Source organism: Saccopteryx bilineata, chromosome 7 (genome assembly GCF_036850765.1).
Source record: "Saccopteryx bilineata isolate mSacBil1 chromosome 7, mSacBil1_pri_phased_curated, whole genome shotgun sequence".
Taxonomy (NCBI): Eukaryota; Metazoa; Chordata; class Mammalia; order Chiroptera; family Emballonuridae; genus Saccopteryx; species Saccopteryx bilineata.
In genome coordinates, this window is record NC_089496.1 from 113,148,458 (window position 1) to 113,175,529 (window position 27,072).

Genomic DNA, 27,072 nt, shown 5'->3' on the forward strand with positions numbered 1-27,072 from the left:
TGAAGCAGCCATTCCTGTTTTGCATTTTCCAGGATTTAAACGTTTTATCTCAGAACTCCGTGGCGCAGGGTGAGGAGCAGAACATTTTCATCTGAACCTTCCTGAGTCCCTAGGGAGTTTTAAATTTTTTACAAAGTTAGAAGTCAAATTTATGATACTGGTTATTAAGATGAGGATTTTTAAGCAGGTGAAATCATTGTAGCCAGCCTGTCCCACCTGTGAACTGGGCGGCAGTGCTCCTAACTGTGGCTGTGTCCCCTCCCTGTCTCCAGGCAACTCCAGACCACAGAGGATGCATGGTGGCCCTGGAGGATTCCTCCCGGCTGACAGATGGAGGGAACCAGCCCTGGGGCCGCTGACCCTGCCAGTGGGGCCGCTGACCCCGAGAGCGAGAGCGGTGCTGCTCAGGCTGGAAGCCTGCCTGCCTCCAGCCCCAGAAACATTCCTGAGAGTGTCAGGGAAGTCATCTTGTCTTCCTCGCCTATTCTGGACCTGAGCCAAAGTGGTCTTCACCACTTAGAAGACATCCTTAAAATTCCCACCCTTCAAGTAAGTGGGGCGTGTCTCAGGGTACAGTAGGCGTGCTGTGCAGACAGAAATGAACAGCTCACCCCCTAGGCTTTTACCTGTAGGTGTCTTCTCAGGAGAGAAATTCTAGAATGAAATTAAGGGCTGGCTCCACGTGCTACTCACAGCAATTGAGAAATTCAGCCAGTGGCAAAAAAAAACCCTTGTAGGGTCAGACTCTGATGTCCTCAGTCCTCAAGAAAGTCATGGGCACCAAAAAGCTGGTGGTAGACAGCACTTGTCGTAGACCAGATAGCCTTGGTCTTGTCTGTGAAACACAAAATCCAAAAAAAAAAAAAAAAAAAAAAAAACCCAGGCAACACTGATCCAGGGAAAAACTGCCTCTCACACTGCGCTGGTGTCATATGCTGATTTTCACCTCATGCCTGGTACCTTCACCAGGTGAGCCCCTGCCTGCTGGTAATCTTGAGTGATTTCCAAACTAAGGTTCCGTCAGAGCCCAGCTTTGAGGGGAGACGTCAGAGGTGCTCAGCAGGGTTGCTCTCAATGTCTGGTGGTCACATAATTTCCTTATGCCTCATCTGTCCTCAGCAAGGACAGAGGAAGATGGGAACGAGAGTGTTTTTCATGGGTTGCTATAAGAATTGAATGGCGATGTATACAAAGCACAATGTCCACATCATGGCGCGCACCTGACATGTTGCTCCGTTAAGGTGTTGATTGGCATTTCTGAGTGCTTTTCCAGAAGCTGCAGATGTAGTTTGTGAGAAGTTTCCTGTTCACGGACCCGCGCCGCTGTGTCCCGTACCCTGGTTTTGCTGTCAGGGTCTGAACGGGTCTTGCTGTTGCTTTTTGTTTGAGCACTGACCCGGGTGTGTGAATTACTGGGTCCTCGGGGCTCAAACCCACAGGTCACTTTTCACGAGGCCTGAGCTCCCGGTTTCTTAATGAAAAAGCCAGCAGTGTCATAAGGTTTATCTACCTTCACGAGTCAAGGAAGAGGAAGAAATTTGAAAACTCTTCTCCAGGCTTAATAAAGAAATGTCAATTATTTCTTATGCCTTTTAGAAAACTGATAATGAAGTTAAAAAATTTTTATTTACTGTGGCAACACATCATTGAGTGAGGCAACCGCTCAGAGTTGTGGGCCCTTGGGGGTGACGGGGCATCTCTGGAGTCCGCAACAGCACTGCCACAGACCGTAGTAATCGTCACACGGTCTCAGGTCAATGCGGAGGGACAGGCTGTGTGATGCTGTCCACTGGCCCTTTACCAAACCAGCTGTGATGATGAGTGGGCCATCTCTTCCTGCTGAGGTCCCTTCCTGCTGGTGTTCGGGGGCCTGTGGCTTCTAGGCTGAGCAACAGAACTAGCTTTTCCTGAGAGAAGGGAGGCCCGAGGACCTGAGAGCCCCCCTGCAGCCAGGGGCCGAGAGCAGCCACGCCTCCCCCTGTCCGTGGTCACTGCTTCCCAGGGACGGCCGTCTGCCTGCAGAGCAACTGTGCCCTCGTCCGAGCTGACAGAGGTCTGTCCTCCCTGCACCGAGAGTGTGATTTCCTAGACAGTGTTCCCAGGTTTCTGCTGTGACTCAGAAACGCTTGGAGGACGGCGTTGGAGGCAGAGCTGGGAGCTGACATCGTTTCAGGAGAGGACAGCACGACGGCCCTTTGCTGTCCTCAGTGGGTCTCAGTCACGCGGGCTGGTGCTGGCCTGGCACCGCCGTGCCCCCTGGGCAGTAGGGTCCTGTGGCCTGTTTTACAGGTGAGGATTCTGGAGCACAGAGAGGTTTGGGTACTTGTTGAAAGTCACACCACAAATAGGGTTCAAAATCTAGGTTTGAACCCAGGAAGCCTGGCTTCCGGGCCGGTGCTCCACCCTCTGTGCTCTGCTGCCCGGCCGGGTGAATACATGTGTCTCATATAAAAGAATCCAAGCCCAGCAGCGGCATTGGAGGAGGCATTGTGAGTCACCACCCCCCTGTGTGCCGAGACTGCAGCTCACCTGGGCATCTCGCCATCAGTGCTGCACTGTCCCCTGCCGCCCGCACTGTCGCTGCCTTTACGATGGTGACTTGAGTCCAGTGTGTGGACGTGATGGTCTGGGGTTGGTCTTGTGTGGCTGCTGATCACAGTGCTGCCACAGCCGGTAGCTCAGTGTGTGTGTCCTTATCTCCTTGGGATGTGTCCCTGGGACCCGACCTGGCCGTTCCTTCCCTGGGCAGCAGCGTGGTGTCTGCACTCTGGCAGTGAGTCTGGGGTTAAAGGGTGTTTTAGAAGTGGCTCCTGGTGGCGTGTGAGCCGCTGGCATGCAGAGAAGCAGCGTCTCCGGATCAGGACGCACTCTCAGCTCCAACCTTAGCACTCGGGTCCTGGCGATTCTCTCGTTCAGTCTCAGATCCAGCGTCTAAACCACTTATGATAAAACACAACGGTGTTTCAGGCCCTGGCCGGTTGGCTCAGCGGTAGAGCCTCGGCCTGGCGTGCGGGGGACCCGGGTTCGATTCCCAGCCAGGGCACATAGGAGAAGCGCCCATTTGCTTCTCCATCCCCCCCCTTCCTCTCTGTCTCTCTCTTCCCCTCCCGCAGCCAAGGCTCCATTGAGCAAAGATGGCCCGGGCGCTGGGGATGGCTCCTCGGCCTCTGCCCCAGGCGCTAGAGTGGCTCTGGTCGCGGCAGAGCGATGCCCCGGAGGGGCAGAGCGTCGCCCCCTGGTGGGCGTGCCGAGTGGATCCCGGTCGGGCGCATGCAGGAGTCTGTCTGACTGTCTCTCCCCGTTTCCAGCTTCAGAAAAATACAAAAAAAAAACAAAAACAAAAAAACCCCACAACGGTGTTTCTTCTAACTTGTGTGTGGTGGCAGCGGCTCGTTACTCTCTGGGAAATGCATTTTGGAGGGATTGTGTTTTAAAATTCAGTTAGTTCACACAACCTGGTCTTTTCTTTCCCTGGAAGCAACTGCATCTTCAGAGAAATGCCCTTTGCACGATCCCTGAAGACTTCTTCCGGCTGCTGCCGAACCTGACGTGGCTGGACCTCCGGCACAACAGAGTCCAGGAGCTTCCCCCGGGGATCGCCTCTCTCAGGTAAGCCGCGCTTCTGCTCCCGAGGTCAGGTCACCGTCCCTCCGCACGTCCGCGGGCTGACTCTGTTGCTGCTAGCTCCCCCTCCTGATTGAGTTTTCACTTCAGAATAGACGCACCTGATGGGACTTTGGAAGCTGGCCGAGAGGTATGGGGACTGGCTATCCACTATGCATAGCTGTTGTGGTAACTCAGGACACGTGGTAGAGCAGAGGATGCCGATGGCCGCAGTGCCTTTGCTAGACGACCGGCTGTGTGGGTCTTGCAATGTCCGGTTCTGTCTCTGACTAATTGTGTGAAGCTGCCCAAAGGGTTGGAAGTACAGCCATCGGCTCCCATGAGCCCATGTCTACCTGTGCCGGTTCCTGGTGAATAAAGAGAAAGTCTTCCCATTTCGGAAAGTGGATATGCGCTCTCCTGCCACATTCCGGCCACTCTGACTCCAGGGAGTCTCAGCACCCCCACTTCCAGGACAAATGTCACGCTTCCCTCTCCGTACCTCACCTGGACCTTCCCCAGCAGCTGGCTGGCCAGCGGCTGCCATCCTCACTGCCTCTGGAAGCCACATTCACCATGAGGTCCCCTCCCCTCCTAGCCTCTTTGCCTCCCGCCCCAAGTCCTTCTGAGAAACATTGCAGGTCTTCCTCTATGTCAGTGCATGCGGGCAGAGGAAGCACGTGCAAAGACCCTGGGGTGGGCATGTGTTTGGGGACTCAAGAGACGCAGGGAAGCCAGTGTGGTGCAACAGAGATGGGAACAAGTGGTAGGAGATAAAGGGGGTCGGCTGAGCTCGTAAAGCTATGGTTGCTGTTTTAAATTTCATTTTGAAAGGAATTTGAGTGGATTAGGGTGGAATTCAACTTGATGTTCAGATCACTGTTTGGAGGGCTGAAGGTGGCAGCAGTAAGGCCACTTAGGAGGCCACTGCAGCAGTCCATGTGAGAGGTGCCGCCCCAGGCAAGGCCAGACATGGCAGAGCTACCGCTGGACTTGGCAGTGGGAGAGGGTGGGGTTCAGGCTGGATGTGCGCATGGGGAGGGGGAAGAGAGGTATGCATGAGCGACCCCCAGTTCTGACACGAGCAATTGTCGCAACAGCCAGGAAGCCACTGTGACACAGCGGAACACAGACCTGCAGCAGGCCCCTCACGTGTCTGAACATAGCCCTGGCCAGATAGCTCAGTCGGTTAGAGCATTGTCCCAAATGCCAAGATTGTGGATTTGATTCCCCGTCAGGGCAGGTACAGGAATCCAACCAATGAATGCATAAATAAGTGGAACAATAAGTTGATGTTTCTCCCTTTCTCTCTAAAACCAATCAAGGAATAAAAGTAATAAAATAGTAAAAACAATTTTTAAGAAGTATCTGTCACGTGTAACAGTAAGAGAAAACACCTCTGACCCTCAGTCTCTTCGAGGGAGCAGCGACCGTCTGATGGTGAGCGGGCATCTCCCACAGGATGGCGACCGAGCCAGGAGCCTTCTTCCTGGACCCTTGGGGATGGCAGGGTCCGCAGAGCCGGTCACCTGCTGGGAGTTGTGTCCCTGGCTGTGCAGAGCAGAGTCCTTGGCTCCGACCGGGGTGGGCACCCTTGCCGAGCCTGGTCTGCATCTGGTTGTGTGACGCGTGGCTGCGTGTTCTTGGGGACGCTCCGTCCTGTTCCCTCACAGCTGACCCGAGGGGCCTGCCCCATCCTCTGAGCTCCTCTGGGGCTCAGGGCGGGCTGGGAGGGCTTCCTTCTTCCCAAGGCCGTCCTCTGTGTTTAGGGTGACAGTGCAGTTTCGCCGTGAGTTGTGCTGGCATTAGCACAGTTCTGGAGAGTAACTGTTGCTCGGAAGGTAAAATTCAAGTGTGTCACCCTCAGCACTGGTTTTTTGTTTGTTTTTTTTTCTGAAATAAGCACTTGGTTCTCAAATCATGGAATCTTTGATTTTGTTAGTCAAAGCCAGCTGCTTCATGCTGTTTGAGATATAATTTTACAGGCCTGACCTGTGGTGGTGCAGTGGGATAAAGCGTCAACCTGGAACGTTGAGGTTGCCGGTTCGAAACCTTGGGCTTGCCTGGTCAAGGCACATATGGGAGTTGATGCTTCCTGCTCCTCCCCCTTCTCTCTCTCTCTCTCTCTCTCTCTCTCTCTCTCTGCCCTCTCTCTAAAAAAAAAAATCAATAAATAAAATATCTTTTAAAAAAGATATAATTTTACATGTGATACACAACCCATTGCATTATTAAAGTAAGCGGCCTGCTAAAGACCTGAACACCAATTAATTAGAAAGTTTAAGTAATTATGGGCTTTTAAAAAATTTTTTTTACAGAGACAGAGAGTGAGTCAGAGAGAGGGATAGACAGGGACAGATAGACAGGAACAGAGAGAGATGAGAAGCATCAATCATTAGTTTTTCATTGCACATTGCAACACCTTAGTTATTCATTGATTGCTTTCTCATATGTGCCTTGACCAGGGGCCCTTCAGCAGACCGAGTAGCTCCTTGCTGGAGCCAGTGACCTTGGGTTCAAGCTGGTGGGCTTTTGCTCAAACCAGATGAGCCCGTGCTCAAGCTGGCGACCTCAGGGTCTCGAACCTGGGTCCTCTGCATCCCAGTCCGATGCTCTATCCACTGCGTCACCGCTTGGTCAGGCTTAAAAGCCTAATTAAAACAATCCAGAAGTAATGTTCCCCCTCCTCAGTGTTGGAGGCATGATCTTGCTGGCAAAGCAGATTTAGAAGTGGACATCGTTGATTTTGGGGGTACACTTGCACAATGGAATACTACACAGCCATAAAAAGGAGGGAATCTTCCTTCTGCAGCAGCCTGGATGGACCGGGTGTGCACTGTCCTCAGTGAAAGGAGCCAGGCAGAGAAAGACGAGAACCGTGTAATCTCTCTCATATGTGGAATCTAATGAACAAAATGAACTAACAAGAAAAATGGAGACAGGCTCAGAGATGGAGAGAGAGAGCAGGCTGATGGCTGTGGGGGGAGGGGACTGGGTGAGGAACGGTGGAGGGATGGAGCAAAAAAGGACAAATAAAGAAAGGAAAAATTCACAAACACAGACAACAATGTGACTGCCAGGGTGGGGGGGGGGTTGGAGGAAGAAACGGGGATAAACGGTGATGGATAAAGACTTGACTTGGGGGTGGGGGTGGACACACCAAACAGAGCACAGAGACATGTAGTAGAATGGGACACGTGAGACCTGTATAATTATGTTAACCAAAGGCACCCCAATAACTTCAATTAAGAATAAATAAGTTAATTAAGTAATAAATAAAAGTGAAGATTGATTTGCTTTCCAAAAAAGAAGAAGGAGAAAAAGAGAAAGAAGAGGAAGAGGAAGAAGAGGAGGAAGTGGAGGAGGAAGAAAAAGAGGAAGAGGAGGAGGAAGAGAAGGAAGAGGAGGAAGAAGAGGAGGAGGAGGAGGAAGAAGAGGAGAAGGAAAAGGAGGAAGAAGAGGAAGAACAGAAGAGGAAGGAGGAGGAGGAGGAAGAAGAGGAGAAGGAAGAGGAGGATGAAAAGGAGGAGGGGGAAGAAGAGGAGGTCAGGAAGAGGAGGAGGAAGAGGAAGGAGGAGGAGGAGAAGGAAGAAGAAGACATCAGCCGTGCACCCCCTTAGGCAGGTGGCTCTGTTCAGGCTGTAGGTGGACGTGTCCAGCAGAGAGCCTGTGAGATGAAACGATGGATTGGCGGTGGTTGTCATTTAAACTCTGCACAGGAACATTTTGATGTGTCATTATACAAGGTGGAAAAGCCCTGATACTTCAGGGCAAGCATTGGCCATCTTGCTCCACGCCCCAAACCAGCAACGACAGGAACGTCCCAGTGCTGACAGGTGACAGCTGTCTGCAGAGCTGCGGAAGAACCTGGTGAGTGTGGACGTGTCCCCCTCCCCCCACCCCATGGCTGCTTCGTGTCAGCATGAGCAAAGGGCTAAACCAAAAGCAGTTGAAGTAACAATGTTGAAATAACTCCTCTGTGCACATCAAGAAAAGTTCAGTCCTTCAAGTTCATTCCTTTAAAAGTTCAAAGAATAAGGAACATACAGGGACATAAATAGAAAGAAAAATGTTCAGACCCCCTGGGCTGATGACACAGAGGAGCCAGGGTATTTATGGTCCTTCTACACCAGATTTCAGCTGGTGGCCCCTGAAAAGGGAAGGAGAAATCTATGACATGGTCTACATCTGAGGGAGAAACAAGGGTCCGAGGCAGAGCTGTGGTGAAGTTCAGAGGAACTAGCTGTTTCCATCAGCGTTCAATCAAGGAGGGCATTTTATTGGTCCCTCGAGCTCTCCTGTCTGTGGTCTCTTTTATGCTAAATCTTACAAGTCCCGTTCACAGGTGTCAGATGCGGGAGAAGCACCTGACCCTGCGGCCAGGTCTCCTTGCTCCGGGGCATCTCCGAGCCCTGGGTGTGTGAGTCCCCGTCTCGGAGCCCTGGGTGTGTGAGTCCCCGTCTCGGAGCCCTGGGTGTGTGAGTCCCCGTCTCGGAGCCCTGGGTGTGTGAGTCCCCGTCTCGGAGCCCTGGGTGTGTGAGTCCCCGTCTCGGAGCCCTGGGTGTGTGAGTCCCCGTCTCCGAGCCCTGGGTGTGTGAGTCCCCGTCTCCGAGCCCTGGGTGTGTGAGTCCCCGTCTCGGAGCCCTGGGTGTGTGAGTCCCCGTCTCGGAGCCCTGGGTGTGTGAGTCCCCATCTCCGAGCCCTGGGTGTGTGAGTCCCCGTCTCCGAGCCCTGGGTGTGTGAGTCCCCGTCTCTGAGCAAGGCGGACACACCGTGCAGTGCAAGTCTTCCTGACGTTATTGGCTACAGAAAATGTTCTCACGGAGCCCCTGGAAATGCTGGGGTTCCTTAGCACACACCCCGGGAACCCCCATATGTGGTGATTGTATCAACGGGAGGTCAGCAGCCTGGGCACTGGTTCTCAGCTGGGCGAGTTTGCCCCCGTCCTGCGCACATTTGACCATGTCTGCAGATTTTGTGGTTGTCCCAGCAGGGGCAGGTAGGTGGACAGGCATCAATCACACCAGGACGGGCCTGGATGCTGCTATACACACCCTGAGGCTACAGCATGGGTCCTCCGACAAGAACTTCCTAGTCCCGGGCGTCAGCAGTGCTGACCAGTTGCTGAGACGGTGGACTGTGTGTGTGTGTGTTTGTGTGGTCACCCTGTGTGTCTACACAGCTGCCCCTTAAAGAGAGGACAAGTGAAGAAACATGGTCAAGTGTAGGAATGGTTACTTGATTTTCTGCTTTTTTAAATGATGTATTTTGTTTTGTTTTCAAGGTATTTGAAGACTTTGCTTTTAGAAAGAAATCCTATCAAAATGTTACCCGTGGAGCTGGGTAAGTGTTCAAACAATAGAATAAAAGGCAGGTTTTAAAATGCATCTTGTGAGATGGGGGCGCCAGGCGTGGCCCAGCGGGGAGATGGGGGGGGCAGCTGACATGTCAGGACCCCCCTCCCGCCTCTGTCCTGGGCTGGAAGAGCTGTCGGGGCTACCACGTGATTTCCGCAAGTGAAGAGCAATGCCCCCAGCTTAGTGTGAGAAGGATTGAACCCCCTGGGCCCAGAGCATAGCTGCAGGGAAACTGTGAACTAACATCGCTGTGCCTGAGCCTAGGCTAGGCCCCCACCCTTCCATTCCATTCTGCCTCCCCTCTGCGCAGAGGGGGGCGTGGCCCTGTTCCCCTGCTTCCCCGGCTTCCCCAGAGAGCTCTACCAGTTACCAGCCTGAACAACAGGTGCTTTCAGGGGTCCTCCTTCCCAGCCTCTTCTAAGTTGAGTCAGGCTGGGTGTATTCTTGGCCATGGGCCTGTCGTGTGTCATAGCTCAGCACTGGGTCTGGGGGTCATCCTTGTGGACGGGCGGCTGTCTCCTGCTTTTGGCTTGGTGCCTTTTCCTTGTGTGCATGGTAGTGAGGACAGGGAGGGGAACGGGGCGAGGAGGGGGAAGAAAAGAGGGGGTGGCCGTCTGACGTGCATCTGTTGTATCTCAGAATTGCCTGTTTCCTTCAGGTTTCATTTGCTGTTCTTTTTCTGACTACTGATTGTAGACCCAGTCTGTGCAGTCACAGCTGGGGTGCCCCTCTGAGCACCCCCCGGGTCTGAGTCACATGTGGGCTGTGGTGTCCCCGCCACAGAGCTCAGAACACCTTCTGATGCCCAGCGGCCACGGGCTCTTCGGAGGTGTGCTGCCCATTACGGACAACGGGAGGCTTTCTGTTTCTTCTTTCTGTTCCTAAGTTCTGACATCATGCCGCCTGCCTGTGTGAGTCTGGTTATCTGAACGCTTTGGGGCGTGCTCTCTCTAGCCCAGGCAGTGCTCTGTCTGCTGAATGTGACCTCACCCTGGAGAGGGGGTTCTCAGCAGCCGCCATGTAATGTCCACACACTCGGTGAGGTCAAGCTGATCATCACGGCGTTCAATGATCTGCACCCTCAATTGTCCTTCACGCTGTCAGCCCCTGAACACTGTGCAAACGCCGTCCACCTCGACGGGCATTTCTCTGCCTTTCCGATCACCAGCCATCAGCTTTTTGCTTTGTGTACTTTGATGCTGTGTTATTGGTCGAATAAAAATTTTGGATCTTTGTATACTGCTCACAAAAATTAGGGGATAATTTCAAAATAAATTTGAAGCGATGAAATACTCCCTAATCTTTCTGAGCAGTGTATTTCCCTGTTAAATTCCGTGCACCCTGGCTTGTGTGCAGTGCTGGCCCGTGGTGGTTTTCACGTGTCTGTCTCGGGCTCAGAGCCCGCCGGCGTGCCCTGCATGCCCACCGTCCATGCGGCGCATGCACACAGGCCATAGTTTGACTTCCAGCCTCTTTGCCGTCAGACATGGGCAGGTGTCACTGAATGTCCCTCTTCTATCCGGTCAGATGGTCTCTGCCTTTGCATTGGCATGTTCAGTGAGTTGCATTTAATGTAATTATTGATGTGAATGGACATAGGTCTGTAATTTTATTTATTTTTTCTTAATTGCATTTACTGGGGGTGGGGGGGGGACACTGACTTACACGATTATCCAGGTTTTGGGTGCCCAGCTCGACAAGTCGCCTGTTCCTCCCTCCAGAGGTCTGTCTTCCCTGTTGACCTCGTTTGGATTTTTTCCCTCGGTTCCTACTTTCGATGTTGCTTTTTGCTCATTCTCATTTCCTTTCCTGGGACTCCAGGTACACAGACACACACACACACACACACACACACCTAGACTTTGACCCTGTCCAACATGCCCTAAATACGCCCTTTACTCCCCCCCCCCCGTTCTTTTTTCTCTCTGTTTCTCCAGTTTGTGGTTCTTTCCACTGACCAGCCTTTCATCCTGTCTTCTGCTGAGTTTGGTCGGCTGTTACACTCAGCCAATCAGTGTAGTGCTTTCTCACTGGACCTGAGATTGTATATGTGTTGGGGGGGGGGTAAATACTTCGTTCTTCTTCACTGCTCTTGGCCAATTCGGATTCTCCGTTTCTTCCTGCATCCATCTGGGAACGTCTTCATCAGTGTTTCCGACGAAGGCTGGTTTTCTGGGCTCAGAGCCCTTAACTAACAGCGTGGCGACCACGTGGTCCCACGGTCCTCAGCCCACAGCGGCCCTCAGCAGGAAATCAGCACCTGGTCTTGTGGTCGCTCTTCCCGTGTGGGCGACGGACTGTTTTCCTCTGGCTGTTTTCAAGGTGAGTTGTTCTCTGTCTTTTGTTTTTGTGACTGTGACGTTTCCCAGTCTGAGTCCCCTCGGCCTGTCCTGTGTGGGGTCTGTCAAGCTTCTCAGGGGTCTAGATGGGTGGTTTTTGTCAGGTCGGGGCCACAGTGGCCCCGGTTAGCTCGGAGTATTTTCTGTTCTTTCTTCTGCTCCTCCTGGGACTCCCGTTACGTGGGCGTCGGTGTTCCGGACGCTGCTCTGGTCTCCAAGTCCCGTGCTGGTCTTGTTCTCTCTTCTCTCTGACATTAGATGGGGTACTTTTTTATTTCGCCAGCTTCAAGTTTAACGTACTGTTTCTTTCGTCATCGTGTGTGTCTACCAAGTTATCGGCGAATTTTTTTTATTTAGGTCTTCATTAAGGTTCAACTCGAACACTGCTGTATTTTTTATTGACATTCTGTGTTTGTTGAATCATTTTACTGCATTTTCCTTTAATTGTTTTTAATATTGGGTGGTTGTTCTTTTCTGTCATAATATGCTTCTTTGAATATATTTATAACATCTCCGTGGAAGTTTCTGTCTGCTAAGTCCAACTTCTCGGCCTTCTCGCAGAGTGCTTCTTGCTGTTGGCCTCGTGCACCCTGAGTCAAGCACGTTCTGTTTTTCTGCCCGTGCCTTACGGTCTTTGTTGGCATGGAACACAGGCGCTTTAAACAGTGGATTATAGTAGCTTTGTGCCATGATCTTGACTTGCGGGCTGTTGTGGCTGCTTCTGTTCGCTCATTTTATTTGATTCATTTAATTTTGTAAGCAGGCTGGTCTCGCTCCATGGGCTCTGTGTGTCCCCTGCAGAGATGCTGTTAAAGCATGCTCAGACACGGGTCGTGTCATTGTACCCAGAATTCTCGACAGGGTTTCTTCCCTGCTGTGCAAACCGGGGCCATCATGCCCTGGTTCCCGTCGCACTGGGGAGCGCGTGATGCGCGATGGCTTTCCTCCCCGCAGGGAACGTGGTCATGCTGAGGGCACTGAACCTGCGGCATTGCCCGCTGCAGTTCCCGCCGCAGCTGGTGGTGCAGAAGGGTGTGGCCGCCATCCTGAGCTTCCTGCGCGGCTGTGCCGCCGAGTCCGCCGCCCGGCGAGGCCCAGCTTCTCCAGGTTCGTGGCACCATGATTCTGGACAAACTATGAAAATGGAAATGAATGCTTTCTACTTGTCCCCAGGGAGCCCCTTCTCACAGCCCCTGGTCACCCACAGACCTCCGTGCTGGCCAGCAGGGATGTCTTTCCCTAGCTCCATGCTCACGCTTTGCATCCTCAGTGTTCGTGGTGGAACCTTTCCGGTGGGCGTGGGTGGAAGTTCACTGGGGTGGATACAGTGAGGCAGTTCTTACTCCCAAGCTCCATCAGGTAAGTATTTCAAGAATTGCTTGGTCCATCAGACAAATGATTGCCCATTTTGTAAACTTTCTTTTTTTTTTCTTTTTTTCTTTTTTTTTTTTTTTTTGGTGAGACAGAGAGAGGGTCAGATAGGGACAGACAGACAGGAAGGGAGAGAGATGAGAAGCATTAATTCTTTATTGCGGCACCTTAGTTATTCATTTACTGCTTCTCATATGTGCTTTGACTGGGAGGCTACAACAGAGTGAGTGACCCCTTGCTCAAGCCAGCGACCTTTAGGCTCAAGCCAGCAACCAAGGGGTCATGTCTATGATCCCGCGCTCAAACCAGCCACTCTGTGCTCAAGCTGATAAGCCCACACTCAAGCCAGATGAGCCTGCACTCAAGCTGGTGACCTGGGGGTTTCAAACCTGGGTCCTCTGCGTTTCAGTCTGACACTCTGTCCACTGCGCCACCGCCTGGTCAGGCATCCACTATTTTTCTTTGAAACACCAACCCCAGTCATGTAAGAGTCAGGAACGTGTGGCATGGGAGCATGCTTCCCTGTGCACGTGCATGTCTCACCCAGCCACCGGTGGGGTCCCACAGGACACGCTGGCCATGGGTTGTGTGGGCCAGCACGGACACGACAGCGCTGACGTCAGAGCCTCCGCCTGCCTCATACTCTGCACGCTCCTCCCGGACACTGTGTTTAGAGAAAGGCTTTTTCTTGAAGAAAAAATTGTGAATCACTAATTTAAAAAAATTTTTTTTTGGAGTTTAAAGTTTTCATGAGTAATAAGATCTTCCTCATGCTTACCTTTCAACCACATTGCTGTTTTTGCTTTTCACATGGAAGCCAGTACCTGTTGAATATAGTAGACACGTAACTGACAAGAAAAAAGGTAGAAAACAGCTAAGCAGATTGGGCTCGAAAGGCTGAAAATGAATTCACTTCTTACTAGAAGTAGCTTACAGTGGTTGGAGCTGGCGAGGGCACCAAAGGCGCGTGGGTCTGCGTGCCCGGAGGGACATGCGGCTGGGGCTGGGTGGGCACACCCCAGCCTGTCCAGGTGTCTGTCCCACTGGGAGCGGAGCAGGCCTCGCATAGCCAGGCGACCACCCTCTGGGGGACCCCGTGACTATGACGCCTGACACGGGGCCTGGCAAAGACAGTGGGCGAAGGCATTCCGGGCCAGTTTGCTCGCAAAGAATTGACCTCCAGCCGGAGAGGAAAATGCGTGAACTTCAGCACGAGCGTCGCAGACAAGAACAGCCAGCCCGCGGGCAGAAAGCGGGTCAGGCGTTCAGATGACCGGGACGCGGGCGGGAGGCAGAGCAGTCTCTTCACTTCCGTGGCCAGGAGAGTGTGGTCGTGTGGAATGGGAGCCTGGGCAAGGGCATGGCGCTGGGTCTGCTCAGCCCGGGACCGGCTGGCAGCGCCATGGACTGACTCGGGGCTTTATTTTACCAGTGATCTCACCCCTGGAAAAGATACACCTCTGTCAGCCGCCACATCCCCCATTGGGCTTCCCTGAAGATCGTGCCCCCAGTGGAGAAGGCACACACCCTCCAGGGCTGACGGGGACCAGGAGAAAGGAAGCGGTGGACCCCCACCCGCCTGTTGAGACGCTGGACCTGAGTGAGCTGAGGAGGTCCTCAGAGCCCTGGGGGCCGAGCGAAGAGGACTGGCTGAGCGAGGGGGAGCTCCGGCGCTTCTGGGCGCTGCGGCAGGAGATCGTGGAGAAGGAGCAGGCGGAGGTGCTGGAGAGCCAGCTCCTGGCAGCGGAGCTGCCTCCCAACCTGCAGGCTGTGCTGCGTGCCCCAGAGGAGGCTCACCCCAACCCCAGACACGGCTCCCGGTGCGTCCCAGACCGCGCGGCCGTCGTCTTGGTCTTTGTAAAGCTAAAAAGCTACTTTGTTGTTGTTGTGTATCTTTTAAAACATCAGAGCAATGGCTGTCTGCATTGCCATCCCTGGTCACAGGACGGTACCAACCTGGCTATGGGTCAAAGTCACCCAGCATGGCTCCAAGGAGATGGTTACCTGAGAGAAAGCCTGAATCCCACATGTCTGAGTGTGTGTGTGCCTGGTGTGTATGTGTGGTGTCTGTGTATGGGGTGTGTGCATGTGTGTGTTTGTGTGTGTATTATGTGCTGTGTGTACCTGGTGTGTGGTGTGTGTACATGCTGTGTGCTGTGTGTGTACATGTGTGTGTGTGTGTGTGCATGGTGTATGTACGGTGTGTGTGGGGGTGTGTGCTGTATGTGCATGGGGTGTATGCTGTGTGCTGTGTGTGTGGTGTGTGCTGTGTGTTGTGTGTGTGCATGGTATGTGTATGGTGTGTGGGGGTGTGTGTGCTGTGTGTGCATGGTGTGTGTGGTGTGTCCTGTGTGTTGTGTGTTGTGTGTGTGTGGTGTCCATCATGGGGTGAGAGCCATAAGTGAGAGGCTGGGGTTCAGTAATATTGGGAACAGGTTGAGAACCTTTGGTCTTCAGGGAAAGTGTTTGGGTGGTCACTGCCCGTGTGTAGGATTGAAATCTCTCAAAATAAAACACTTTGAAGTATTAGGAACTGTGACCTTGGAGGTGCTAGAAGCTGCCATGCAGGTCTCCATGGCAGCCTCTGCCTGGAGTCCCCCACGCCAGGACAGCCCCACGCAGCCTGCCATTCAGAGCCTTCCTCCCCCTGCAGTTACTCCTCTTGTCATGACCAGCTGTGAACGGTCATCCAGTTCACGCAAGGGAAGCCCTTTCAGAGCCGCAGCCCTAGGGTTCCCGGGAGGCTTGGGGGGCGGGCGTTGAGGGCAGTGCCCCACGGTCGGGCCAGCATGCACCTGGTTGTGTTTGTTCTCTAATGCGTGCCTCCCAGGCGTGTTTTCATGGCAGGGCTTTTGTTAGACATTCAGCTAGAAACCCTGTGTCATTCCAGAAGGAAGGCACCCTCCCTGAAGGACACGCTGCCCAGCCTGGTGTCAACGCACCAAGGGCTACCTGGAGCTGGGCGGCTGGAGGTGAGGCGGGCCGAGGCCCTCCAGGAGCTCCGAGAGAAGCAGGCGCTGATGGAGCGGCACCGGAGGTGAGTGTGGGTCAAGTGCACTCTCATCCCTGCCTGGCCAGGTCTGCTGCTGGCTGCGGTCACGACCCCTGTGCTCCCTGTGACCTCTGACCTCCAGCTCTGCTGACTGCCCATCTTCCCCATCATGGACCTCATCCACATTACCCTAGGACCCCTCACCTCCTGGTTAGATGTGGCCAGTGGGGGAGTCCCAGCAGGAGGTCAGAGAGAAAAGGGAGCCGGGGGCCCCTTTATTCCCCGCGCCCCTCCCTGTCAGCACCACCCGGGCCTGGCTGGACCCTCAGAGTGGCCCGCTCCACACCTCTCCCTTCTGGGTTCCAGCAGCCACTCCTTCCTCGCTCTGGGGCCCAGCACTGCCCTGGGGCCTGCCTGCCCCTGCCCCTGCCCTGTAGGAAGACCCATTGTGCATAAACCCTCCTGAACCCATCCCACACAAGCGTGTCTTCTCTTGGAGCCTGAAGGACACAGACCCAGTTCTAAGGGGGCACGAGTGTCCTCCGACACCAGCCCTACTTTCTAGTCGGTTTCTTTTCTTTCAGTGCCGCACCCTCAGAACTGGTCACAGGGCTCACGCTGTCCCTGTTTCTGGGTGGTCACCCGGAAGGTAGGGATGCAGCCCACAGACAGAGAGGCTGAGGCTCAAGGTGTGGTCTGAGCTGCTCCTAGGGTCACCTGCCCCATCTCCAAAGCTGTGGGCAGAGCCCAGCCCAGCTTCCAAGCTGTGGGCAGTGTGACTCCTCTCGGGTATGACTGCGGGAGGTCACAGTGCAGCAGGGGACACCATGGAAGCGAGGTGAGAGTCATGACCATGTCACAGGGGAGGACTGGGGAAAGACACGCTCCCTCTGCAACGTGAAACTCAAGTGTCTAAGAGGAAGGCGACGTGTCCATGGTTCCTTCAAGCCTACGGTGACTGGTCAGCACCTGAAGGCTTCGCATGTGAGGCTTGTGGCCACAGCCCCAACCTGGCCTTCTCACATCTTACCTGGCAGAGGCTCAGGGCGAGCCCAGCTTGCCCTGGCCCAGAGAGCCTTGGGACGGGTCCAGTGTGCCCAGCTCTGCCCAGGGCACTTTCAGAAGCTGCCCTGGATGCTGGGCATGTCCAGCCAGTGTCTGCCCCCTGGACAGTTGGACCGGAAGAGCAGGGCTTTTGTGCAGAGCTTTAGAATGGACAGCAGAAATCCTTGTAAGATTCGCGGCTGCTTTGACCAATGCGATGACATCTTTTCTCCAGAGACAGAAGGGTTCTGCTGGACTGGCGAGAGCAAGCCCAGATGATGAAGAAGAGGAAGGAGGAGCTTGGCAGGCTGCTGCCTCCCAGATGGACGCTGGTATGTGGCGGCGCTGGGTGGGAGGGGGCTGTGGTGCCCACAGGGAAGCTGCTGTGGGCACACCGGCACCGTGCAGGGAAGGGCACCTTGTGCTTGTGCGCATGCTGCTCAGCCCTGTGACGTGCTGGGTGGTGCAGACGACCCTTTCACAGGGGACAACTGAGGCCGGCAGGCCCAGTGCAGGGAGGGGGGCTGGGCCGGCGCTCAGTGCACCTGGCCATCTGCCCTCTGAGCTGTAGGGAGTGGAGGGCTGGGTCTCCTTGCCCTCGGGAGGTCACCCCGAAGCTGAGAATCAGCGGTGCAGGGGCCTCGTGCCCTCCGCGCCCGAGGCTATGATCACCACAGCGTCTCCTTAGATTCCTGAGAACATCCTGTTGCATTTTTCCTAGATGGCATCCAGCATCCCCTTTGCCACGGACCTGCTAGACAGGGAGAAAATGCCAGTGAACCCGTCTGGAAAAGGGGGACAGAGCAAAGAGAAGTCACTGCAAGCAAGTAACAAGCTGAGGTTGGTTCTGGGCGGGGGGGAAGCTGTGTTGATGCTCCCTCCCCACCCCAGTTCACAGGTCTTGGTTCCTCACCGGGCAGCATCTAATGAGAGGAGGTCCAGGCATTTGGGGGCTCAGGTAGAACAGACAGCGGGGAGGAGCTGCTGTAGTTGCCTGATTTCTCACCCCTGTGTCCACATGTCCCCTGGGACCCCTCCCCACACAGCCCAGCAGCTGCCTGGGGCCCCAGCATTTCCATGATTTCCCGAGCTCCCCCTTCACTGCTGGGCCTTCTCAGCCCCCACATTGAGTGTTATGGTGTGTAAATCAAAGGATAGGACCCCCAAACTCCGAGGCTAACAGAGCAACTATGTTTAAGATACTAATTCCATTCAGTGTTCGAGGATTGATAAGAACTAGGTATCTGACATGAATGAAAACAGACACACTCTTGTCACGTGGTACCACATGCAGCACGTCCTTGAATTCGTGAATTGGATGTTTCCAAAATAGAGTGTGTTTCAGCAGCTTCTGGCCAAGGGGAAGGTTGGAAGGACCCCAGGCCTGCCGGCAGGGAGAGGCAGCAACCTCATCCCCCTCACCACATACCGCAGGTGCACTGGCCCCAGACACAGGTGCACTTGCACTAGCCCGGGACTGTGATTGGCCCGGAGGAGAGGGGAGGTCCCGCCTCCAGCCTCGCGGGGACAGAGCCAGGGGACAGTGGCCTGCCTGACCACCGGTCCTTGCAGTGGTGCCAGCGTCCGCGAGGGGCCACTGAAGGAGCAGCAGGCGCGGCACGTGCGGCAGCTGCGTGCACGAAGGGAAGCGGCGCGTGGGGTGGCGCAGGACAGCAGGACCGCCGCCGGGGACTTGGAAACGGTGAGTTTGTGTCAGCGGCGCCACTAAGACGTGAGTTGCTTTAAGAAAGCAGAAGGCGGGCCCTGGCCGGTTAGCTCAGTGGTAGAGCATCGGCCTGGCATGCGGGAGTCCCGGGTTCGATTCCCGGCCAGGGCACACAGGAGAAGCGCCCATCTGCTTCTCCACCCCTCCCCCTCTCCTTCCTCTCTGTCTCTCTCTTCCCCTCCTGCAGCCGAGGCTCCATTGGAGCAAAGATGGCCCGGACACTGAGGATGGCTCTGTGGCCTCTGCCTCAGGCGCTAGAATGGCTCTGGTTGCAACATAGCGACGCCCCAGATGGGCAGAGCATCGCCCCCTGGTGGGCGTGCCAGGTGGATCCCAGTCAGACGCATGCGGGAGTCTGTCTGACTGTCTCCCCGTTTTCAACTTCAGAAAAAAAAGAAAAGAAAAGAAAAAGAAAGCAGAAGGGGCCTGCTGCACCCTTTGTAGAGCAGGGCTCCCTGCCTCTGGGTGGGCATGTCACAGGACTGTGCTGGGTGCTGGGCACGAGAGTGTCAGGGGCGCTGTGCCACCTGCCGGGCCTGCCAGCAGCTCCTGCTTTCTCAGCGGGAATGGGCGGAGACATGTGTGGGGGTCCTCGCCGGCCAGGGGTGGGGTGGTTTCCGGCGGGGCGCTGCAACGGTGGAGGGGCCACTCGCTGAGCACCCAAGTCTGCGCAGGACAGTGATCGCCTTCTGCCAGCCTCACCCACAGGTCCTGGTGAGCGCCCACTGTGTGTCCGGCATGTCCTGGATTGTGAGAGTAATGTGCAATTGATGAGGGTGCTCTGTCCTGCCTGACACAAGGAGCACTGCCCTCCCTGAGAGTGACCAGGTCTTATGGGGTCTCAGGGCGTGGCAGAAGCTGCCCACTCATTCTCCTGGACCACCTGGCCGGGTTCTGACTCTCTTCAGTCTCAGTGACTCAGCAGCTTGGATCCCTGCTTCCGGGTCTGGCAGCCCTGGGCTGCACGTGGCTGTCCTCAGAGCCAGCTGCAACATCCCACAGTCCCTCAGGGCTCCATCGCTTGTCCCCAGAGCCAGCTGCAACCTCCCACAGCCCCTTTGGGGCTCTGCCACTTGTCCCCAGAGCTGGTAGCACCATCCCACAGTCACTTGTCAGCTTTCTGGAGGCCCTGGCAGGGATGGGGAAAGAGGAGCACAGGCAGGTCTGGGCCACTTCACAGAGACCCTGCCCCTCCCTCAGCCTCTCCTGCCCCTCCCCCTGCCCAGCCCAGACACGTTTACTGCATTCTGATAGTTCATTATTTCCCTCCAAATCTGCTGTTTACGGTATGACCTCGTCCTTGGATGTCCAGAACCCGACCTCTTAGGACTCTCAGCATGTGTCCCAACCCACTGCTTTGGGATGTGGACTCAAAAGTCTATTTGTATTACAAACAACCCTATGCTCAGAAACTTGATAACCTACTTGAAATGGACCAAATCCTTGAAAGACACAATCTGCCAAAACTCACAAGAAGAAAATGGAGTAGGTCAATATCTACTAATGAAAATGAACCTGTAACTTTCCAGTGCGTTTGCGGGTGGTGTGAGGTCGACCAAATACTTAAGAAATCACCAGCTCTCGACGATCCTTCCCTGCAGATGGAGCAGAGGGATCGATTCGCGAGCCACTGTGAGGCCACCAGCAAGGACCCAGCCACCACACCAGTCACCACACGAGGGGGGAAACTACAGACCGTTTTTTTTTTTCATGAACACAGATGCAAAAATTCTCAACAAAACATGAGCAAAACCAAGCCCCACAGTGTGTAAGAAGCATTCTACACGACGGCCAAGTAGAGTTTGTCTCAGGTGTGCAAGGCGGGCTCGGCATTCCAAAACATGGCAAGCCACTTCCACAAATTAAAGAGCCACAGGATCATGTCATCTGATAAAGTCCATCACCATCCATGGGGAAGACTCAAAGCCAGCCAGGAAGGGGCGGAGCTCTCTCAACTTGATGAGGAACATCTACAAAACCTACAGCCATGGTTACACTCCCTGGGGAGGAGCTGGGTGCTCTCCCCAAGGTCGGGAACCGGGCCAGGACGACCCTTTCTCTCCCCATTCCTTCGGCATCTACCGAGGCCCTGACAACCACAGTAACACCGGAGGGGGAAATGGCACTCGGATTAGGGAGGATGAGGTGAAACTTTGTTCACAGCTGATGTAACTGTCTCTGTCGGAAATCCCAAACAACCGACAAAAAATAAAATAAAATAAAATAAAAAAAACCCTGTGTAACTAAGAAGCAGTGACAGCAAGGTTGCAGGATACCAGGTCCATAGTCAATCCCCTCCTACACACCAGCAATGAAAAGTGGAATTTGACACTTAAAAACGATACCATCTATATTAGCACCGAAAAAGTGGTGTAGGTATCACTCTAACAAAGTGTGTGCAAGATCTGCATAAGGCAAACTGAAGAACTCTGACGGAGGAAGAAGTGAGCTAGGTCCGTGCAGAAGCGTTTCTGTTCATGGACTGGAAGACTGAACGTTGTCAGAAGGTTTCGGTTCTTCCCGACTTTCCCTGGAGATTCAACACGAGCCTGTCAAAATCCCAGCCGGTTATGTTGTAGATGTCGACACTTTGATTCTCACGTTTGCATGGAGGGCAGACAGAAGACCCAGGGTGGCCAGCGTCACCGTGACAGGGAGAGCAAAGTCGGACGACTGACGCTGCCCGACCTCCGGCCTGGCTGTAAGAGCTGCAGCCGTCACAGGGTGGGTGTTGGTCAAGGACAGAAGGGACAGAGACCCGGAAATGGCTGCACGTGAATCCAGTCACCTGTGCTCTTTGTCCTGGGAGCTGTGTTATACGACAAAGACACAGTGACGTGGGCCTGCTTCAGGCGAAGTCTGTTTGGAAACTGAAGCCTGAGCTCTGGCCGTTCAGTTCTGCGCTGTGGCCCGGATGCCCCACTTCCCCAAGGAGCCACCCGGGGGCCCCCCGACAGAGCTGGGTCATGACCGATGCCTGGAATGATATGCCTCACGGCCTTGGCCTCTTCTCCACCTGGGCCACGCCGCAGGGTCAGCAGGATGGTGCTGAAGCGGGTTTTTAAGTCCGGTCCGGTGGGAGAGAGAAACCAGGCTTGGAGCACGCAGGGCGAGGGATGCCCTAAGACAATGCTGCGGGTGGGTGTCGGCACAATCTGATAATAGTATTCTAAAAGATGACCTTTTTTTTCTTTATAATTTTAGTGAGAAAATTAATTTAATGGGGTGACATTGATCAATAAGAGTACATATATAGGTCCTGGCTGGTTGGCTCAGGTGTAGAGCATCAACCCAGTGTGTGGAAGACCCAGGTGCGATTCCCAGTCAGGGCTCACAGGAGAAGTGACCATCTACTTCTCCACCCTTCCCTCATCTCTCATTTTCTTCCCCTCCTGCAGCCATGGCTCAAAAGTTGGCCCCAGGCACCAAGGATGGCTCCATGGTCTCCCCCTCAGGAGCTAAAAATAGCTCAGTTGCTGAGCAACAAAGCTGTGACCTAGCCAGGCAGAGCATTGTCCCCTAGTGGGCTTGCTGGATAGATCCCAGTCAGGTCATATGTGGGAGTCTGTCTCTGCCTCCCTGTCACTTAATAAAGAAAAAAAAAAGAGTACATATATTTTATAGCATTTGAACTGTTGATTATGTTGTGTAGTCATCTTGAGATGATTTTAATTACCATTGTTTTTTTCTGAAATGTGCCCCCACCAAGGACCTAAGTCTCCTACAGGCCCAGGGCATTTCAAATGACCGTCTTTTTAAGCCATCCACACGGGACCACTGGCCAGAAGGAGTAGTGCTGTGTGTTCTGCACCAGGTAGTGAGCCTGTCTGTACAATCCCCGGGAGAGGGTTGGTGTCGCCTTGCTTGTGACAGGGGTGACCACTCCCTTTGCCACTTGTAAAAGCACAGGCCACCCCACCAAAGGCCACATTTCCCAACCTCCTGCAACCACCTTCTGGCCAATGGGCTGTGAAGAGAGATACAGGTATATGGAAACTCCCTCTGCCTGGAATGCACACATGATGGCAGGAGCTGGGCAGCCATGTCAGGTCCTGAGGCAAAGGCCTTGGATGAGGAGCAGAGTGACAGCCTGCAGCCCGGAGACCCTCTTTCTCAGACATCCCACTCCACCTGGTGTCCTGGCTGTCACGGGCCTTTGTCACAGCTGCTGAGCCTGAACCCTAGCACATCAGCCGGTTAGCGTCATTTGGGAAGAAGCAAGCCCCCTAGTGGGCAATGTGAGGGCCAGCTGAAGAGAATCCCCACAAGAATCAGGACCAGAAAGCACAGGCGGTGAGACTAGAAACAGATGGAGAGTTGGAGGTCTGGACAGGGTCCTATTAGGTCCCCTTCCCCTGTGCCGCCCCTACGCTGCTGAGCTCACTGACGCCCACCCACCTAGCAGGAGCCCTGGGGTGTGGTGCCTGGACACAGGAGCCTTCCTGAGCATGCAGGGTGGTGAGGACTGGCCTTCTCCAGGGCAGCGGGCCAGGCACACCCCTGCAGTCAAGAGCCAGCAGGGTCCTCTCTGAGGACACTGATCCACACAGAGGGCCAAAGAATCCTGATACATGGGTGTCCCCTGCCCTGACCTGACTGACCTACAGGGATGCCTCCAGCTGGAAGCCCGTCTGCCGACATCCACTGTATGTAATGGTCTGGAGTGAGTACGAGTCACAGATCCCCCCACCCCCCAGCCCCGGGCGTGACGGAGAGGCTGGGCACCCTGGCGGAAAGCGCGTTTGGAAGAAATGAGACATCTTGGGAAACAGAATTAAAACTAGAATTAAAAATCCTCGGGGCAACAATAGAAAAATGGAGCTACCCTGAAACAAGTCATTATACAAACAGAACACTCAGATCACCAAGAATTCTTGGAGTTCAGTTTAAAATATGGCAAAAAAAAAGTTTTTTAATTAAAAAGTACTTAAATCTAAAGGCGAGTTGGAGTATGCCCCCACCACCACCACCACCAGAAGCAGAACAGAAGGACCAGGAGAGATGGAAGGGCAGACAGGCAGAAGAGCGTGGCCCAGGGGTCACCCCCGCTGCCAGCGTCCCAGACGCTAATAAAACAACAGCACGGTCTTCACGAAGGGAAGGGACGTGTTTCCAGACTGAAGGCTCGGCATCCCAATGGGGAGGCGAAGATCCAGAGATCCCAGGGAGGGAAGGCCAGGCTGGTGCGTCCCCTCAGCGAGCAGAGTTGTGTCTGTAGTCTGATGGGAGTCCTGGCTCCGGTTACCAGCCAGGGCCAGGGTGGAAGGACTCAGAAACATTACCTCCTGTATGGCCTTCTCTGGAAGCTTCTACAGGATGTGTTCTCCCCAAATGGGGGGTGGATGGAAGAGGACGTGGCTGGTGTCCAGGAAAGGGAGCCCTGCTGTGCACTGGGCAGAGCCAATGCCCCCCTCCCTCAGGCTGAGCGTAGTAGACAGGCTGGTCCGAGGACTTGACCGGTGACAGGACACTGGGAGGGTCACAGTTTGGGAGGACTCAGTGACAGCTATGAAGAAAACAAAGTGTTTATAATTCCACAAAGAATGCAGATGTTTCAGGGAAGAAAATGTGACCAGGGCATCGGCAGCAGATAATGTTTGCTGGTCACAAGGATTTGAACCCCGAGCGTCAGTTCACCCCAGTCGTGGTGGGTCTGCACGGGGGACCGGTTATAGAACAGAACTGAGGGGGGAGAGTGAGCAGACCATGGACAGGCCTTCCTTGGGGACAGGGAGGTCCTGGCACTGCAGACTCAGTACCACTGGCCACCTGAAGGCCACCTGCCTCATTCTCCCTGTCATCTCTTTCTGGCTCAAGAGATGGGCCGGGGACAGGGCATTTGGAGCAGAGCCTGCACCTGGTCCCCTGTTCCGCCTTAGGCGTGCTGGGTTCTGTTTCTGTGTCTGTGGGACAGGGCTCTACCTCCCAAGGCAGGTGTGAGTCTCAGGTGGGACTGTGGTGGGGATGGTACCAGCCAGGGTGACATGAAGGAGAGTCAGTCTCCCTTGTCCTTTCATTCACTGGCAATTATCAGACATCTTTGTGTGCAGAACACCTGGGCTGAGCAATGAGTAAGGCGCCTCTGGGGACAGGCTTCAGGGCCCAAGGGACAGCACGCTGCCCCCTCCACAGGACAGTGTTTTGACGGAAACAGGCTAGCCCCAGTCCTGCCTGCCTGGGTCACTTTGTCCCCCTCTTCCCTCCCAAAGGCCAGAAAGCTACAGGATGAAGTCATGAAACTGAAGTCGGGATCCACCCTGAGCAGGAGCCGCCCACACCCGGCCGTCCCCAAGGACCTTCCCCTGCTCCCACCGGCATCACAGCCGCAGAGTATATTTTCTAACACGAAGAATTAAGCATCGAAAACGGTTACCGATACTAACGACAAAGTCTCCTGTGCAGCGACGGAAACATCCCGCAGCATCAGGCGTGCGGGGGGTCTTGGGCTTAGCGTCCCCCCGTGGTTCACTGCGGGCAGCCTTGTTGTGTCTGATCCGTGTTGCTTTTTCTGAGGCTGTGAAAGGGTCTGGTTGCATTAAAAGGAAGAGACTGCTGTACACCAGTCACGCTGCTTTCATGCCAAGTGAGCTCACAAACGTGGCCATAGCTTCCCTGACTGGCATTTCCCTGCAGGGAGGAGGCCAGCCCACTCGATTCCAGCCAGGTCAGCAGTCCATCCCCACGGGGGGCTGTGGCTGAGCTCACCCTCCTCCCGCCAGCAGCATGCTCCTCTGGCCTTCACCCCTTCCTGGCTGCAGACCCCTCACTCTGCACACGGGACAGTGACATCCAGCCTGGGCACAGCCCTGCCCCCCGAAGGGCGTCCAGACCCGACACCCACGTCAGCCCTTTATTCCGCATTCCCTCACGTGGGCGCTTCTGTTCCCTCCGACTCGGTGTCCTGCTCCGAGCTCACTGCACCCGGGAGGGGAAGCGGGGACCCCTGCTCCCTCCATCTCTGGGCCTCTGGGTGGGAGCTGCCCCAGCTGCCAAAGGGGCTCCCTGCTCATCCTGCCCAAGGGGCCGACTCCAGCCACGGTGCAGAAATCGCTCTGCTTCAGGAATCTTCAGAACGTTACAGATAGAAGTCAGACACTGTTAGTTACAAGGACGAGCCGATGGAAGACTCCATGGTAGCACCGGCGGCTGGCTGCATGCCTGGTTCCCTCCCGCCAGCTTCACGCGTGTCCGTTTGTTTGCTGGTTTGTTCAGTTGAGGTGATTCCGTTGCTGTCCTTGTTTGCCTCGAGGGTTGTGCACTTTCATTATTCGTAGTGACAGTTCCTGTGTCCTCTCTCCCATCAGCAGGCTCACAGCTGTCGGCTCTCGTCTGCTTCTCAGCCCCCCTCACCCGCTTCCCACCCTGAGCCCAGATGAGGCCTTTACCCCGAACCCGCACTCGGTGATCTAATGCTGCGTGACAGCCACCTTGGGCCCTGAGGACTCCCCAGTGCCCTTCCCCGTGGTCCCCCACGCAGGGAGCTCCGGGCTCTAAAGATGCAGAGCCGAAGCCTGCAGGCTGGTGCAGTGACCCGCGATCGTCTGCAGGTGGCGCCTGGGGCCGGCCGCCTGGGCACAGGCTGTGGCCAGGGCCTTGCGGGGCAGGGGCAGGCGTCCTGGCCCATGTGCCCAGACTCTGCTGGTCCTCCGTCTCTGACTCCCACAGGAGAGCTCAGTTTCTAGCCAAGCAGTTTGAATCCACATGGGGCAATTTCTCCTCTCGCCCACACGAGGACATCAACGGCCGTCTGTGAACCAGGTCAAATGAGGACCTGGACAGGTGCCCGGAAGCCTCTCGAGGGGAGTGTCACAATCATGCTCACCCCCAGGACTTCCCAGTGGCCCCCACCAGCCAGGGGTGCTCTGCTCTAGTGCTGTTGTCATGGAGAACAGGCTTATCTTAAGGAATAAACAGCCAGCTGGCCCACAATAGGGCCACAGATCAACTCTTTTTGAAACTGAAGCAATTATTTGGAAAAGAGATGCCCCACCCTAAAAAAGTGTTTGCTCAGATGCCTCCAACCACAAGGCTCTCAGATTGGGGCCTGGCAAGGATTTAGGGCCACGGCAGAGTGCTGCCTCACTCTCAGGGGACGCAGAGGGCACTGGTTAGGGAGTGGGCAGGGTAGCTCTCTAGGAGGTGCTAGTCCTCTATCAGGGCCCAGGAGCATCCCCACTGGCCCAGGTGAGATACTAGTGGGGGGCAGGTGCTGCACAGAGATGTGACCAGTCTGCTGCTCCAGCCCAGCCCTGACCATGGCCCAGGGCCTGAGGATCCCACTGCTGGCCCAGCCCCAGGGGAGAACTGTGATGAAGGTGATAATGATGGTGGTGGTGGTGATGGTGATTGATGGGGGTAGTGATGGAGGTGATGATGGTGGTGATGATGATGGTGGTGGTGATGGTGATGGTGGTGATGATGATAGTGACAGTGATGATTGTGGTGGTGATGATGGTGATGATGGTGACAGTGATGATGATTGTGGTGGTGGTGATGGTGATGGTGGTGATGATGATGATGGTGGTGATGATGGTGATGGTGGTGATGATGATGGTGACAGTGATGATGATTGTGGTGGTGATGATGGTGGTGGTGGTGATGGTGGTGATGATGATTGTGGTGATGATGATGGTGATGATG

At 54.7% G+C, this 27,072-nt stretch overlaps 1 protein-coding gene across 1 annotated transcript; it reads left to right on the top strand.

Moving 5' to 3' along the window:
- Positions 1–26,264, top strand: LRRC27 (leucine rich repeat containing 27). The gene is made up of 11 exons (XM_066238888.1): positions 1–69; positions 273–549; positions 3,479–3,609; positions 8,888–8,946; positions 12,254–12,406; positions 14,103–14,490; positions 15,561–15,707; positions 16,942–17,038; positions 17,428–17,546; positions 18,279–18,408; positions 24,642–26,264. The coding sequence occupies exons 2-11, from the start codon at positions 331–333 to the stop codon at positions 24,786–24,788; spliced, it is 1,590 nt and encodes a 529-aa protein (XP_066094985.1). The 5' UTR covers positions 1–69; positions 273–330; the 3' UTR covers positions 24,789–26,264.
- Positions 26,265–27,072: the final 808 nt, after the last annotated feature.